The sequence below is a fragment of the Archocentrus centrarchus genome, chromosome 11 (genome assembly GCF_007364275.1).
Source record: "Archocentrus centrarchus isolate MPI-CPG fArcCen1 chromosome 11, fArcCen1, whole genome shotgun sequence".
NCBI lineage: Eukaryota > Metazoa > Chordata > Actinopteri > Cichliformes > Cichlidae > Archocentrus > Archocentrus centrarchus.
The window spans coordinates 16,788,275-16,803,671 of NC_044356.1; the positions used below are offsets into that span (position 1 = coordinate 16,788,275).

The window sequence follows — 15,397 nt, forward strand, 5'->3', positions numbered from 1 at the left end:
CCTTCCTCTCCTCTCCATGCTGGGGGGAATACATGTCTAATTGTGCTGCCAAAAAAAACTGCTTATTAACATTACCGGTTTAATTTTTCTCTAAAACAAACTTTTATCTTTTTCTGAGAACTCACTCCTAATGACAGTTTGCACTGCAGAGTGAGGAAGCATCAAGTAAAACAGAGCAGAGACAAGCTACCCAAGGTCCAGCTGAAAAGGTAATTCTGTTCCTATAATTCATACTTTTCACTGCTATATTACGCACTTGCTCTCTAAGCACCCATAGGCATGTTTGAAATAATTCATATAATTCATTCTCCTGATTTCTGTATTTCTTCTGGCTCTGTATTTCTTCTGTTCATAGTAAATCATCATTAATATTTATAATATCAATAACTTGTCTGCCAGAATGAGCAGCCTCTGCTATGTCCGGTGTGTAAGGAACCTGTGGGCTCTAGTACAAGCATCTCGGTTTCCTAAAGTGACAGTCCTGTACAGAGCTGTGTGCCAGCTGCAACACGTAAAGGTATTGCCCAGCTTGTCATTTACAGTGAAGACATTTAGCAGATCCTGTGGCCTGCATGGGAAACTGTAGTATATGTATGTGTGCAGTGTGCAACACTGGATAAAGTAAGAAGACTGCATTATGGGAAAGAGTGATATGTGGGCTACATCACAAGCCCAAAATATACAAAGAAAGTAATGAGCGCTTGGAGTGGTGTCACTAGTGTTACAAATGGATTAAATCAGATAATTTTGTGAGTACACAATGACTGAGAATTGGCTTGATGCCCTGTAGCAGCCATTTTTCAAAATGCATTTTGCATAAAATATTAATTTTATGCTAATTTTAATTTTTTCTCATCACTATTAAACCTCATTTGTCAAGTATGTCTAAAGATTGAGTGCCATATATACCCCCAGATGGTTTTGATTTTTCTGGCACATCAAATGAAATGTGTCATACTTAACAAGATAATAATTTTACATCCATTGAATTTTGTTACATTTGAGGGTTAAGATCTAATGGATTGCATGACTCATTTTTAACTGTTCAACTATTTTCATTGTTATAGCAACTAAATAATTGCACAAATGAGCAAATATCATACAATACACACTTTTAGCAAACCTGATTGAAATCATAAAAGATAATCTCCCGATTTGTTCCATTATTATTATAATTATCATTTTTATTTTTATTATTATGTGACTCTGAATACATGTGCAGAAGAGTAAATAAATTTTACATTAATTAAATGTAGATTTTTTTTTTAATCCTTAAGCTATCTTTTTTATGAATAAAGTCAACAAGTTATGTAATAATATGGTCTAAGTTTAAATGTTAGGAAAATAATTTTTAAGGCGTCTTGCAATCCCAAAATCGGACGTTTCTGTAGAACGACTCTTGTCGTTTCAAGTCTGACAGCTTTAAAAACTCTTACTTTGAAATCCTACAAGTTCTTCAATGAGTTCTTCCGCTCTGAAGCAGCAGGGAAACGGTACAACTGTGAGTACAGTCATAGCTTAAATCATAGTCATAGGTTTTGTGAGTCGTGCCGCTGAAACGGCTCCAGGCATGGACTGCGGTCGTACAGTCAGACAGTACGTTTTGCCTGAAACGCTGATGGGAAACAATGAGGAAACACGAGGGCCACGTTTGAAAAGTACCTTCTGTCTCCTTTTCCGAACTACGTTTCCTTCGTCATCGAGGTCAAGAAAAAGTGAGTAGGAGGATTCACGAGGACTTAGGAAAAGGGAAGCGCGGTGCGCAGAGAATCATGTGACGTTAAACACGCCTTCTTAACGAGCTGTCCGCTTTGTTAAAACTACAATGTGCAGAGGATGGACTGCAAAACGCGCATCTTACTTCACAGTAATGCGCTCTTAGCCTATTGTGTTATGCAGGTCATATAAACGAGAACAACCTGTTAGAACCCTTCATTACAAAGGCTGGAATTTTATAATAGAATGAACATATAGAACCAGATTTACTGATGGCCTGCGGCACACAATTTACTGCAAATTGCCCTAAATCTTTAAAAAAAAAAAAAAAAAAATGACAATTCAGAAGAAGTACATCATTGGCACAGTGGGTAGATGGCTCAACGCTGAGAATGCAGTGCCAAAGCTTTGGCTCTGTCCTAAAACTCTTCACTCAGTCCTCATGCTAAGCGTTTAGAGCCAAGTTCCATTTATTTCTACTCCTCAATAACAGAGGTATTGTAATGAAACAGCAGAAATTAACTTACATTGAGCTGCCATTTTCTCAGCAGTGCGCACATAGCAAGTGACTTGTCTCAACGGAACCTGTCTGTGAACATGCAGCCATTAATGGGAGTATGTTAGTGTATTAGGTATCTGAATGTTGCGTGCGCTGTGGGAAAAAGAGCAATGCACGTCTTTATGCACTTGGCACAGTAAAGCCTGGATTATACTAGTCGTTCCTTATCCACAGTATTTCTGACTTCCAGCCACTACCCATAATTCATAGCGGAAGCCGGTATTTTACTTCCGTTTGCGCTGTTGTTTAGGTTGGCGTTGCCGTTCATTTAAACATTTTGACACTGCAGTTTCTTTTACCTGGCCTAAATGGTACCACATCGGAGGTGGTTACATTGCAAGGATGTTTTATAAAGCAGCGAGGTAACAGTGCCTCACCAATCACTTGTGTAAATGACATGAAATTATGGCCCGAAGTCAGCTACATCGACATTATCAGTTACCTTGTTTTTTCCGAAGGTGTTGATGGCGAGGAATCATGCAATTATAAGAGCACCAGATTACCTTCAAAGCAATAAAATCAATAAAGTAATGCTTAACAAACAAGGCAAGGTTGTTTTCCTTAAAGCAGCTGTAGAGCCGAGCCAGAGCATCGGCCAAGCTAAGCGCTTAGCATGGGTCATGCTAAGGGAAAGTGGAGTGGAGGAGACAGTCAGCTGTTCCTGTATCGCTGATTTGGGAAATCATGTAGTGATGCTGCAGCTATTCTGTGGAAGGTATATCACTTATCAGATATCAGAGTGTTCAGATCACTGAAACAGAAACACTGGACTGGCCGAGGGCTGTGATGGGGGAACACGTAGCTGTCATCTTGCTAACTGCTATGTGTTTACATGAAGGCACGCATTGTTTAAGCTTCAAGTAGGCTGTATACTGTAGTGTCACACTATAAATAAAATAACATAAAAAAATAAGAGGCTGTACATTAAAGGAAAACTTAAAACATAAGGAAAAAATATGGTAACAGGATGTGCAACTGGGTAGTATAATTTGGGGGAAAAAGAATAAATTTACAGAATAAAATAATTTGAAAAAGTGTACATACTGATGTAGTGACAACTTACAACAGCACAAGTTGAATCCAAGCTCATGTTCCAACTAATAAAGCCGCCCGTTGCAGCACAAAGTAACCGAATTTTGTCATTACCTCTGGCTCTAACTTTGGGTAACCGGAAGTATAAAACCGTACAGCGGAAGTAGCAGTCTGTCATGGCAGCCTACGTATGCTCTTCCAGAAACCCGAGGATAAATAAACATGCGTTTAAAGTCCGTGGCCTGAGGAGCATGTAGCTAGGGGTGTGAGTGACTAGTAGACTAGACACCTAATTGTCACTGTTGTAACTAGTCCCTACCAGACATACTAGTTGTTGTGGTAAATTGTTCTAAATGTTATGCAGCCATCTGCCACCAGGTGTAGCTGCAGCCCCAATATTGAAAAAAGCCATAACACTGTTAATGAGGCCTGAAATTTTTGTTAGGCCTATTATTGTTAGTTATTTTGTAGACCAAAGAATGATATCGTGGATACAAGCAGCAGAAATTAGCTTTCTTTGAAGGGTGGCTTGGCTCTCTCTTAGGGGTAATGAGATCAGTCCTTCGGGAAGGGTTTCAGAGTAAAGCTGCTACTTCTCCAGAGCCAGTAGGGCTGCAACTAAAGATTATTTTGGTAGTCGAATAATCTGTCAATTATTTTATCAATTAGTCAACAATTATTACAATCTTACCTCACCTGTTCAAGCCTGCCCACCTGTTAACATCACCTTGTTGTCTCTGCTCACAATTAAAATAATGACCCATAAAAATATGAGTTGGAAACTATCCATCCATCCATCCATTTTCTTCCGCTTATCCGGGGCCGGGTCGCGGGGGCAGAAGCCTAAGCAGAGAAGCCCAGGCTTCCCTCTCCCCAGCCACCTCCTCCAGGTCATCCGGAGGGACCCCAAGGCGTTCCCAGGCCAGCCGAGATACATAATCTCTCCAGCGTGTCCTGGGTCTACCACGGGGCCTCTTCCCGGTGGGACACGAGTTGGAAACTAATCAAATGTATTTTTAACATTAATGTGACCATCACAATAAATATCAAATAAATGCAATCTCCCTGCCCAACATCAGGAGGGCAGGGGAGCAAGAAGTGGTGTTCTGAGCCACTGAGTAATATGCCATGAGGACCAATGAAATGTGACCATCCCAGTCAGATTGGTGTTTAGCAGTCACTATCGCTAGCTGCTCTGACAGTGTGCAGTTAAATCTATCAACTAATCCATCACTCTGTGGATGGAGGGGTTTTGTATGGGTCTTATGTCAGCCCAATTTCTCACACATGGCCACAAACACATAGGACTCAAAGTTCGTCCCCTGACCTGTGTGGCAGCAGTAGTCCTCCACATCCCACCTATGTCCCAATAGAGCCCCTGCTGGAGGAAGTGAAGTGTCTCAGTGACGCCAGAGTGGCCAGACCTTGGAGCCCCATACATCCCCTGAAGCGTTGCCGCCAGCAGTGACCGGTGGTCAGAATGGGCACATTGACTGTTCTGCAGCCTCATGTGCAACTAGTTTTTTAAAGCCAATGTTTAGTTGTTTTTTTTTTAAATCAGTTTGCTCTACATAGTCCACTTGGACACCATTGACCCTGTCTCACAGGTTATCCTTCCTTGGTCCTACTGTGATATTTACATACTGCATATCCATTAAGACCTGCTGTCAGATGCTCTGACCAACTTGTTTTGCCATCACAATATAGCCCTTATCAAAGTCTCTCAAGCTTGCACATTTTTCTGTTTCCAGCACAACATTCAAGTAGGTCACCCTTGTAGTATCACTGTAGCATGGTAACCAATGTTATTCACATTACCTGTTAGTGGTTCTAATTATGTGGCTGATAGATTTCTACAATAAAAAAGGTCAAACTGGATTTTAACTCTGGGCCACACTGATCTCAAAGCTAGGTAATGATGCAGATATTGCTTATTGTAGCACCTTAGGTTGTCTTAGGTTGCCTTGTCCTTGATTATTGTTGCTATGATGCCAGTTTTAACTGCTGTGCTTCATCCCACCAGGTGATGGCAGAGGACAAACCATGGGCTCTCATCTCACAGGTGGGCGAGCAGGGCTTCATCGAAGAGGTCACTGATATATTAAAACAACACTTCCACATCATCTGCCTCAGAGACTTTCTACAAAATTCCCAGCTGCACGGCCCGAAGATCCAGGCCATACTGATATGGAACACCTGCCCTGCAGCTGAGCCTTCGCTGCTCAGCTCGCTTCCATCACTGAAAGTGGTTGCCAATGGAGGAGTGGGCATCGACCACCTGGACGTGCCATACATCAACAGTCTCGACGTGAAGGTGACCAACACGCCAGGCGTGGTGAGCAATGCGACTGCAGATATGGCCATGGGCCTGATGCTGGCATCTGCACGGAAGATAGTTGAGGGTGAGGTTAAAGGTTAAAATTTCATCTGCAAGAGTTTGTGTACAACCCAAAGATATTTACACTGAAAATATCGCAATAATTCTCATAGGTCACAGCATAGCCGTTGACTCCAAGGTCATCGATATACCACAAAGCCTGATGGGAGTTGAAGTCACGGGGTCGACCCTGGGAATCATCGGAATGGGACATATTGGATACAAAATTGCTCAGAGAAGCAAAGGGTTTGACATGAAGATCCTGTATCACAACAGAAACAGAAGGTAAACACAGTCTGGATAGTTTACGAGTTAGTATGACCAAGAACAAAATATTAAAGATCTAATAACAGATTGAAAATGTCCTGCTAAAGGGACTTAAACATTTATTTAAATTCCAATAATTATAAATCGGACGATATTAAAGTATGACCATGTTTATGGTAAGTTTGATTGTTTTTTGATGCTGTTCAGGAGCATTGAAGATGAGCAGTCAGTGGGGGCAAGTTACTGTGAGAACATGGATGACCTGCTGAGGGAGTCCGACTTTGTAGTGCTGGTCGTCAACCTTACTCCTGAAACCAAAGGCCTAATCGGCCACAGGGAGCTGTCCCTCATGAAACCCACTGCAACTCTGGTCAACGTCAGCAGAGGTGAGAATACTGTGATTGCGAGTCTTCACCGGTCTCTGATCTTTTAGTCTGATTTTGACTGATGTTTCAGGTCTGGTTGTGGACCAGGATGCTTTAGTCAAAGCTCTGCAGTCTGGAACACTTCGAGCAGCAGCTTTAGATGTGACTCATCCTGAACCTTTACCCAGGTAATATATCTCTGAAGACACCCATGATCTTCAACCAGAGCACTGCATCACATAATAATAATAATGATGGACTTTATACATGCTGTGACATGCAAAGTACTCAGGGTTAACGGCTTCTTCCATGAAGTGTAAACAGACTGTTTTTCAGACTACATGATGTTAGATATAAGGCTTGTAATACTTGGATGAAAATCCTTTGCAGGGTTTGCCTGAGGTCTAGCACCCACAAACACCACAAAATGCTGTGTTTCCTTCGTTGAGATGTTCTGCCAGGCCTTTACTGCAGCCACCTTGTTGCTTGTTTGTGGGTCTTTCTGCCTTCAGTTTTGTGTCCAGTAACTGAAAAGCATGCTTTACTGGGTTGAGATCTGATCACTGAGCAGCTTACGAGACACGTTGGTTTATGGAAATTAAAAGCAAAGCTAAAGAGGGAGCAAATATCAGTCTTAACGTACAGAGATGTGATTGCAGACTTAACTGACCCAGTGTCTGCTGAATGTGTTTGCTTACATGTCTGATTTTTCAGCCTCTACGCACACTGGCTTTAATCTTACTTTACACGCAACAAGCTGGAGAGGAAAATTTCATCCCTTTTACCGGCCTGTGCGTACAACTGTGCAAGGCATGCCTCATTCAAAGTGAAACAAAGATGGAATAAAAATAAATATAATAAAATTAAAAAATAAAAATAAATTAACATCTGTTGATTCCTGATGCTTCTTCTGCTTTGTTCTGTGCAGGGATCACCCTCTCCTCAGCCTCCCTAATGTGCTCATCACGCCCCACATTGGCACATACACCTATGCTACAACAAGACGGATGGTACAGTGCATGGTGGATAATGCCGTGGCAGCTGTGAAAGGCCTCCCTGTCCCCAATGAAGTCAAGCTTAAATGATTTTAAGTGATGGCAAATTGTGTTTTTACTGTTAAGTGTTGAATTATTTTTCCCATTTTCTTTCCCTCCTAAAAGAAATGTGTCACTGAGGACACTTGAAACTTTGCCTTCAAAATGACTCCTCGGATCAAAAATATCATCATTATATCAGTTTCTCATGGCTAATAAATGACAGTACCTTGTTGGACAACAAATTGACCACTTTTGCAGATTATCTACTTTTTGGGAATAATAAAACAGGCACAGTATTCCTGCTATAGGTTGAACTTAAGCCATGTTTCCATAAGTCACTACTCAGTGCGGGTCGACTTGACTCGGAACAACTTGCTACAGTCGTGTTGTGTTTCCATTGCAATTGAGGACCACCTCAGTGTGGGTAGAGTCGATATAGCAGTGCAGGCAGTAGTGTCTTGACGTAATTTGTGTGTGGCTGAAAACACAACATAACAATGGATGAGATGGAGGCCAGCTAACATAGCTAATGCCAGTTTAATATGATCATGCATAGGTCCCCCTTACAATGTTTTAATGGATGAAGGTTATCACTGTTAAGTTTAAAATATGTATGCTGTGTGTTTCAGATGGCTCTCATGTTGCAAATCTACCGCTGCAAACTGTCAGTGTGAGCATTCAACCTGTGCTTTGCATGCCTCCTCATTTGCAGTCAGGTTTTAAAAATGGCACGCTTGATTCTGGTGAAGGAGTCGCTCTCATATACATATATACCTAGATGCCGCATTGAGCGGTTGTATGGCAGGCCGTTTTAACATAAAATCCGTTTCGTCTGACTATCCATAATTACATTTTAGATATCTAAAAATGCATTTTGACTAGACAAAACTACATTTTGACTATTCAGAATGGTAATTTAAGATATCTGCATTTACATTCTGACCAGTAAGAATAATAATTGAAGATATCTTCAATTACATTTTGACAAGTCAAAATTCCTTTCAAGATATCTCAAATGACGTCACCGGATTCGCCATATATGGTCGCTCTCGTGACTCCGCTAGTGACGACACTCCATGGCCAATCAGTGGCATGCTGTTCTTCCGCATTACATTTTCTAATTACCTCGGATTGCTTGGAACCCCAACTGAGTGAGTACTAAAAAAGTACCTGGTACCAGGTACTAATGGAAACACCTTCAAACCGTGTAGAGGTGAGTCGAGCGACACTGAGTAGATACTAATGGAAACGCGGCTTTTGAAATTCTACAAGTTTCTCAATGAGTTCTGCTCTGAGGAGCAGCAGGGAAATGGTACAACTGTGAGTAGAGTGATAGCTTAAACAGGTTTTGTGAGTCGTGCCACTGAAACAGCTCCAGACATGGACTGCGGTTGTACAGTCAGACAGTACATTTTGCCTGAAACACTGATAGAAAATGAGGAAACACAAGGGTCACATTCAAAAAGTAACTCCTGCCTCTTTTTCCGAACTACGTTTCCTTCGTCATCGAGGTCAAGAAAACGTGCGTAGGAGGATTCACAAGGACTTGGGAAAAGAGAAGTGCAGTGCACAAAGAATCCTGTGACATTAAACAGGTCTCCTTAATGAGCTGTCTGCTTTGTTAAAACTACAATGTAACTACAATCTCCTTATTCCTTTATTATGCTTTAAAAATATCAAAATGCACAGTGATGTTAGTACATAAGTCAAATCTGTGACAATGGTTTGCTACAGAATGGATAGAATGGGCCAGAGCAAGCAGTTAGGTTACATCAAAGTGGATCTGTGATGAACTAGTGTGGTCTGCACTTGGTCTTCTTCCATTGGTTGACTGCAATTTAACTTAAGTGGCTGAGAAAACCAGGAGGAAGGGGATTGCATAATTTAAGAAAACTGCATTTTAAATGCGTCATATCTGTCATAGAACGCCGTAACATACGGCGTTCTGGCAGGATTTTTGCTGGAATTTACGGCATATTTTTATTAATTCTTTATTAAAAACGTTAGAAAAGTGGTGATATATGACCGGATCGGCTTGCCATACAAGGACCAGGAAAAACATTTATTCCGCTGTTCAGCATGATGCATTCAAAACGCCATAAAATACGGCATTCTGGCGAGATTTTAGCTGGAGAATGGACAGAAAAACGCACATCTTACTTCACTGTAATGTGTTCTTAAGATATCTTTATTGTCATTGCACAAAACAATGAAATTTATTTGGAGCAATCCTCCAGGTGTCGACATAATAAACATACTAGTTCTTAGCTTGTTGTGTTATGTAGGTCAAAAGCTGGAATTTTATAAGAGAATGAACATATAGAACCAGGTTTATTGATGTTCCTGCAGTACACAATTTACTGCAAATTGCCCTAAATCTTAAAAAAAAAAAGTAGTAGTACATCATTGGCATAGTGGGTAGATGGCTCAACACTGAGAACACAGTGCCAAAACTTTGGGTGTGTCCTAACGCTAAATGTTTAGAGCCAAGTTCCACTTATTTCTGCTCCTCAATAATAGTGGTATTGTAATGAAACAGAGCAGAAATTAATGGAATTGAACTGCCATTATCACTTCCACCTCTTCTTAACGTCAATAAAGAGTTCTTTTACTCATGGCATGAAGTTAGCTTTAATGTGGGATGTAGAAGCTTACAGCTACTGTTGTTACAGCAACACCTTCATGACAATACTCTGCCACCGCTGAGCTAAAATACAACATAAACTTCAATTAGATAGTGCAAAGGGTAAAATAAAGACATAAAATGATGTATAACATATCAAACATACCTCGTTGGCTGACGCTTGCATAGAGGTAGAAATGAGGTCCTTACAAATAATTTTAAGCACTCAAAGACTTTTAACTTAAATTGGCCTTTCCTGCTGCTGCTTGTTACGCTGGTCATGTTTCACCAGGGCGTACATCTCTTTCAGGTGGCCCAGAGGAACCAACATCCCGCATATTAGTTTCTACCAAGAGAGTTCCAAAATAAATGTCCTAATGACAGAAAAAAGGTATGCATAATACAAAATAAAATACAGAAACTGAAATTACAGCAGTAAAAGCCATTTTCTCTGGAGTGCACTCACAGCAAGTGTGTCAGCTGAACCTGTGATGAATAAAAGTGAAATGTCAGTGAACATGCAGCCATTAATGGGACTATGTTAGTGTATTAGATGTCTGAATGTTGCAGTGTGCTGTGGAATAAAAAAGAGCAATGCACATCTTTATGCACTTGGCACAGTAAAGCCTGGATTATACTAGTCATTCCTTATACTTCGACATCTGTTTGAAGTCCGTGGCCTGAGGAGCATAATGTAGTTGGTGACAAAATTTACATCACAGGGCTCGCGAATGCAGAAAATGTAACTAGGGATGTGAGTGACTAGTCGACTAGAAACCTAATCGTCACTAGTCGGTACCAGACATATTAGTAGTTCTGGTAAATTGTTCTAAATGTTATGCAGCCATCTGCCACCAGGTGTAGCTGCAGCCCCAGTATCAAAAAGTACCATAACTGTTAATGAAGGCCTGAAATTTTTGTTAGGCCTATTATTGTTAGTTAGTTTGTAGACCAAAGAATGATATCGTGGATACAAGCAGCAGAAATTAGCTTTCTTTGAAGGGTGGCTTGGCTCTCTCTTAGGGGTAATGAGATCAGTCCTTCGGGAGGGGTTTCAGAGTAAAGCTGCTACTTCTCCAGAGCCAGTAGGGCTGCAACTAAAGATTATTTTGGTAGTCGAATAATCTGTCAGTTTATCAATTAGTCAACGATTATTTCAATCTTACCTCACCTGTTCAAGCCTGCCCACCTGTTAACATCACCTTGTTGTCTCTGCTCACAATTAAAATAATGACCCATAAAAATACGAGTTGGAAACTAATCAAATGTATTTTTAACATTAATGTGACCATCACAATAAATATCAAATAAACAATGCATATTAAAGTGAGTGCAATTTTTATTTTTAAATGAAAATATAATGTGCAAATACTGTGCCCCCCCCATAAAACATCAAACGTGGACCAGTCTGTCTTTGTGGCTCGAGACAATATGGCATTCTCCTCCCACTGGGGTTGTTGCCACTCCTCAACCGACCCAAATGCTGGGTCGATGTCCACATCCTCCTCCTGTTGCGTCCACAGTAAAGCCAGCCACTGACCAGACGACCACTCCCCCAAACCTAACACTGCACACCTTCTGCCATCGTCTTCTTCTCATAGTGCATCCGGCTGCCATCTTTTCCTGATGTAAATTATACACCACCACCTGGCAGTGCACATAATGTGAAAGGAAAAGTGCTTCATCAAGCCACATTGTTCCATTGCTCCACAGACAAGTTCTGATGGCCACATGCCCATCGTAAGGGCTTTCAGCAGTGACCGGGGGTCAGAATGGGCACACTGACTGTTCTGCAGCTTCATGTGCAACTAGTTTTTTAAAGCCATTGTTGAGTTTAGTTTCTTTTTTTTTTTATCTTTATCAGTTTGTTCTACGTAGTCCACTTGGACACCATTGACCCTGTCTCACAGGTTATCCTTCCTTGGTCCTACTGTGATATTTACATACTGCATATCCATTAAGACCTGCTGTCAGATGCTCTGACCAACTTGTTTTGCCATCACAATATAGCCCTTATCAAAGTCTCTCAAGCTTGCACATTTTTCTGTTTCCAGCACAACATTCATGTAGGTCACCCTTGTAGTATCACTGTAGCATGGTAACCAATGTTATTCACATTACCTGTTAGTGGTTCTAATTATGTGGCTGATAGATTTCTACAATAAAAAAGGTCAAACTGGATTTTAACTCTGGGCCACACTGATCTCAAAGCTAGGTAATGATGCAGATATTGCTTATTGTAGCACCTTAGGTTGGCTTAGGTTGCCTTGTCCTTGATTATTGTTGCTATGATGCCAGTTTTAACTGCTGTGCTTCATCCCACCAGGTGATGGCAGAGGACAAACCATGGGCTCTCATCTCACAGGTGGGCGGTCAGGGCTTCAACGAAGAGGTCACTGATATATTAAAACAACACTTCCACATCATCTGCCTCAGAGACTTTCTACAAAATTCCCAGCTGCACGGCCCGAAGATCCAGGCCATACTGATATGGAACGCCTGCCCTGCAGCTGAGCCTTCGCTGCTCAGCTCGCTTCCATCACTGAAAGTGGTTGCCAATGGAGGAGTGGGTATCGACCACCTGGACGTGCCATACATCAACAGTCTCGACGTGAAGGTGACCAACACGCCAGGCGTGGTGAGCAATGCGACTGCAGATATGGCCATGGGCCTGATGCTGGCATCTGCACGGAAGATAGTTGAGGGTGAGGTTAAAGGTTAAAATTTCATCTGCAAGAGTTTGTGTACAACCCAAAGATATTTACACTGAAAATATCGCAATAATTCTCATAGGTCACAGCATAGCCGTTGACTCCAAGGTCATCGATATACCACAAAGCCTGATGGGAGTTGAAGTCACGGGGTCGACCCTGGGAATCATCGGAATGGGACATATTGGATACAAAATTGCTCAGAGAAGCAAAGGGTTTGACATGAAGATCCTGTATCACAACAGAAACAGAAGGTAAACACAGTCTGGATAGTTTACGAGTTAGTATGACCAAGAACAAAATATTAAAGATCTAATAACAGATTGAAAATGTCCTGCTAAAGGGACTTAAACATTTATTTAAATTCCAATAATTATAAATCGGACGATATTAAAGTATGACCATGTTTATGGTAAGTTTGATTGTTTTTTGATGCTGTTCAGGAGCATTGAAGATGAGCAGTCAGTGGGGGCAAGTTACTGTGAGAACATGGATGACCTGCTGAGGGAGTCCGACTTTGTAGTGCTGGTCGTCAACCTTACTCCTGAAACCAAAGGCCTAATCGGCCACAGGGAGCTGTCCCTCATGAAACCCACTGCAACTCTGGTCAACGTCAGCAGAGGTGAGAATACTGTGATTGCGAGTCTTCACCGGTCTCTGATCTTTTAGTCTGATTTTGACTGATGTTTCAGGTCTGGTTGTGGACCAGGATGCTTTAGTCAAAGCTCTGCAGTCTGGAACAATTCGAGCAGCAGCTTTAGATGTGACTCATCCTGAACCTTTACCCAGGTAATATATCTCTGAAGACACCCATGATCTTCAACCAGAGCACTGCATCACATAATAATAATAATGATGGACTTTATACATGCTGTGACATGCAAAGTACTCAGGGTTAACGGCTTCTTCCATGAAGTGTAAACAGACTGTTTTTCAGACTACATGATGTTAGATATAAGGCTTGTAATACTTGGATGAAAATCCTTTGCAGGGTTTGCCTGAGGTCTAGCACCCACAAACATCACAAAATGCTGTGTTTCCTTCGTTGAGATGTTCTGCCAGGCCTTTACTGCAGCCACCTTGAGTTGTTGCTTGTTTGTGGGTCTTTCTGCCTTCAGTTTTGTGTCCAGTAACTGAAAAGCATGCTTTACTGGGTTGAGATCTGATCACTGAGCAGCTTAAGAGACACGTTGGTTTATGGAAATTAAAAGCAAAGCTAAAGAGGGAGCAAATATCAGTCTTACAGTACAGAGATGTGATTGCAGACTTAACTGACCCAGTGTCTGCTGAATGTGTTTGCTTACATGTCTGATTTTTCAGCCTCTACGCACACTGGCTTTAATCTTACTTTACACACAACAAGCTGGAGAGGAAAATTTCATCCCTTTTACCGGCCTGTGCGTACAACTGTGCAAGGCATGCCTCATTCAAAGTGAAACAAAGATGGAATAAAAATAAATATAATAAAATTAAAAAATAAAAATGAATTAACATCTGTTGATTCCTGATGCTTCTTCTGCTTTGTTCTGTGCAGGGATCACCCTCTCCTCAGCCTCCCTAATGTGCTCATCACGCCCCACATTGGCACATACACCTATGCTACAAAAAGACGGATGGTACAGTGCATGGTGGATAATGCCGTGGCAGCTGTGAAAGGCCTCCCTGTCCCCAATGAAGTCAAGCTTAAATGATTTTAAGTGATGGCAAATTGTGTTTTTACTGTTAAGTGTTGAATTATTTTTCCTGTTTTCTTCCCTCCTAAAAGAAATGTGTCACTGAAGACACTTGAAACTTTGCCTTCAAAATGACTCCTCGGATCAAAAATATCATCATTATGTCAGTTTCTCATGGCTAATAAATGACAGTACCTTGTTGGACAAAAAATTGACCACTTTTGCAGATTATCTACTTTTTGGGAATAATAAAACAGGCACAGTATTCCTGCTATAGGATGAACTTAAGCCACATTTCCATAAGTCACTACTCAGTGTGGGTCGACTCGACTCGGCACGACTCACCACGGTTGTGTTGTGTTTCAGTTGCAATTGAGGACCACCTCAGTGTGGGTGGAGTCGATACAGCAGCGTGGGCAGTAGTGTCTTGACGCAATTTGTATGCGGCTCAAAACACAACACAACAATGGATGCAATGGAGTCAAGCTAACATAGCTAATGCATACCTGTCAAGTCTCCCGTTTTGGCTGGGAAACTCCTGTATTTTACCCCTCTATCCCGCCATCCTCAGGGATAGAGGATTAGTATTAATCATATTAAATCCATATTAGCATATTAAATCCATATTAGTATTTTCCTGTAAATTTCCCATAATATAATAATTTTTTAAAAAAGCATTCCTCTGCCTCTCCAAACTAAATTCTCTCACTAGCCTCACGAGAACTGCCACCTACAATAGCCTGGGTGGCAGTTCTTGCGAGGTTAGTGCCAACAGTGGGAACAAACCCATAACAACAACTGGACCTCGGTTGGGCTCAGTGTTGCCAACTTAGCGGCTTTTCAGACCCCCGTAGTGACTTTTTTTTCAAAAAGCAACTAGCAACAAATTTTGTGACTTTTTCTGATGATGTCAGCGACTTTTGGAGATAGACTGGAAACCTGAAGTCCTCCATCTCCGCCCTTTGCTGCAACACCGAGGGGGACCCAACCCTATCCCTGGACCTCACTTTGGCCTTTATCAACTTTTGAGACAGTCA

At 41.4% G+C, this 15,397-nt stretch overlaps 2 protein-coding genes across 6 annotated transcripts; both read left to right on the forward strand.

Annotated features, from left to right (window-relative positions):
• LOC115787550 (probable 2-ketogluconate reductase) lies at nucleotides 1–7,858 on the forward strand. 4 transcript variants are annotated; one of them, XM_030740285.1, is made up of 7 exons: nucleotides 1–209; nucleotides 400–517; nucleotides 5,331–5,709; nucleotides 5,798–5,969; nucleotides 6,159–6,337; nucleotides 6,408–6,504; nucleotides 7,245–7,858. In XM_030740285.1, the coding sequence occupies exons 2-7, from the start codon at nucleotides 401–403 to the stop codon at nucleotides 7,399–7,401; spliced, it is 1,101 nt and encodes a 366-aa protein (XP_030596145.1). In that variant the 5' UTR covers nucleotides 1–209; nucleotide 400; the 3' UTR covers nucleotides 7,402–7,858. The 4 variants fall into 4 exon arrangements, with proteins under 4 accessions (XP_030596145.1, XP_030596148.1, XP_030596147.1 ...); XM_030740288.1 differs by lacking the exon at nucleotides 400–517 and having other exon boundaries at nucleotides 3–209; nucleotides 7,245–7,854; XM_030740287.1 differs by lacking the exons at nucleotides 1–209; nucleotides 400–517 and adding an exon at nucleotides 1,467–1,501 and having other exon boundaries at nucleotides 7,245–7,854.
• A 173-nt stretch (nucleotides 7,859–8,031) lies between these two features.
• Nucleotides 8,032–14,559, forward strand: LOC115787551 (probable 2-ketogluconate reductase). Of its 2 annotated transcripts, none has more exons than XM_030740289.1 (6): nucleotides 8,032–8,566; nucleotides 12,303–12,681; nucleotides 12,770–12,941; nucleotides 13,131–13,309; nucleotides 13,380–13,476; nucleotides 14,222–14,559. In XM_030740289.1, the coding sequence occupies exons 1-6, from the start codon at nucleotides 8,540–8,542 to the stop codon at nucleotides 14,376–14,378; spliced, it is 1,011 nt and encodes a 336-aa protein (XP_030596149.1). In that variant the 5' UTR covers nucleotides 8,032–8,539; the 3' UTR covers nucleotides 14,379–14,559. The 2 variants fall into 2 exon arrangements, with proteins under 2 accessions (XP_030596149.1, XP_030596150.1); XM_030740290.1 differs by having other exon boundaries at nucleotides 8,032–8,504.
• Nucleotides 14,560–15,397: the final 838 nt, after the last annotated feature.

What these genes read in the sequence shown, in the direction of transcription:
- LOC115787550 (XM_030740285.1), top strand. Translation starts at nt 401, where the DNA reads ATGAGCAGCCTCTGCTATGTCCGGTGTGTAAGGAACCTGTGGGCTCTA. An exon ending in GCCAGCTGCAACACGTAAAG is followed by an intron (nt 518 to 5,330) that starts GTATTGCCCAGC and finishes TCATCCCACCAG; the next exon opens with GTGATGGCAGAGGACAAACC. An exon ending in CATCCTGAACCTTTACCCAG is followed by an intron (nt 6,505 to 7,244) that starts GTAATATATCTC and finishes TGTTCTGTGCAG; the next exon opens with GGATCACCCTCTCCTCAGCC.
- LOC115787551 (XM_030740289.1), top strand. Translation starts at nt 8,540, where the DNA reads ATGGAAACACCTTCAAACCGTGTAGAG. An exon ending in TGCACGGAAGATAGTTGAGG is followed by an intron (nt 12,682 to 12,769) that starts GTGAGGTTAAAG and finishes TAATTCTCATAG; the next exon opens with GTCACAGCATAGCCGTTGAC. An exon ending in TATCACAACAGAAACAGAAG is followed by an intron (nt 12,942 to 13,130) that starts GTAAACACAGTC and finishes GATGCTGTTCAG; the next exon opens with GAGCATTGAAGATGAGCAGT.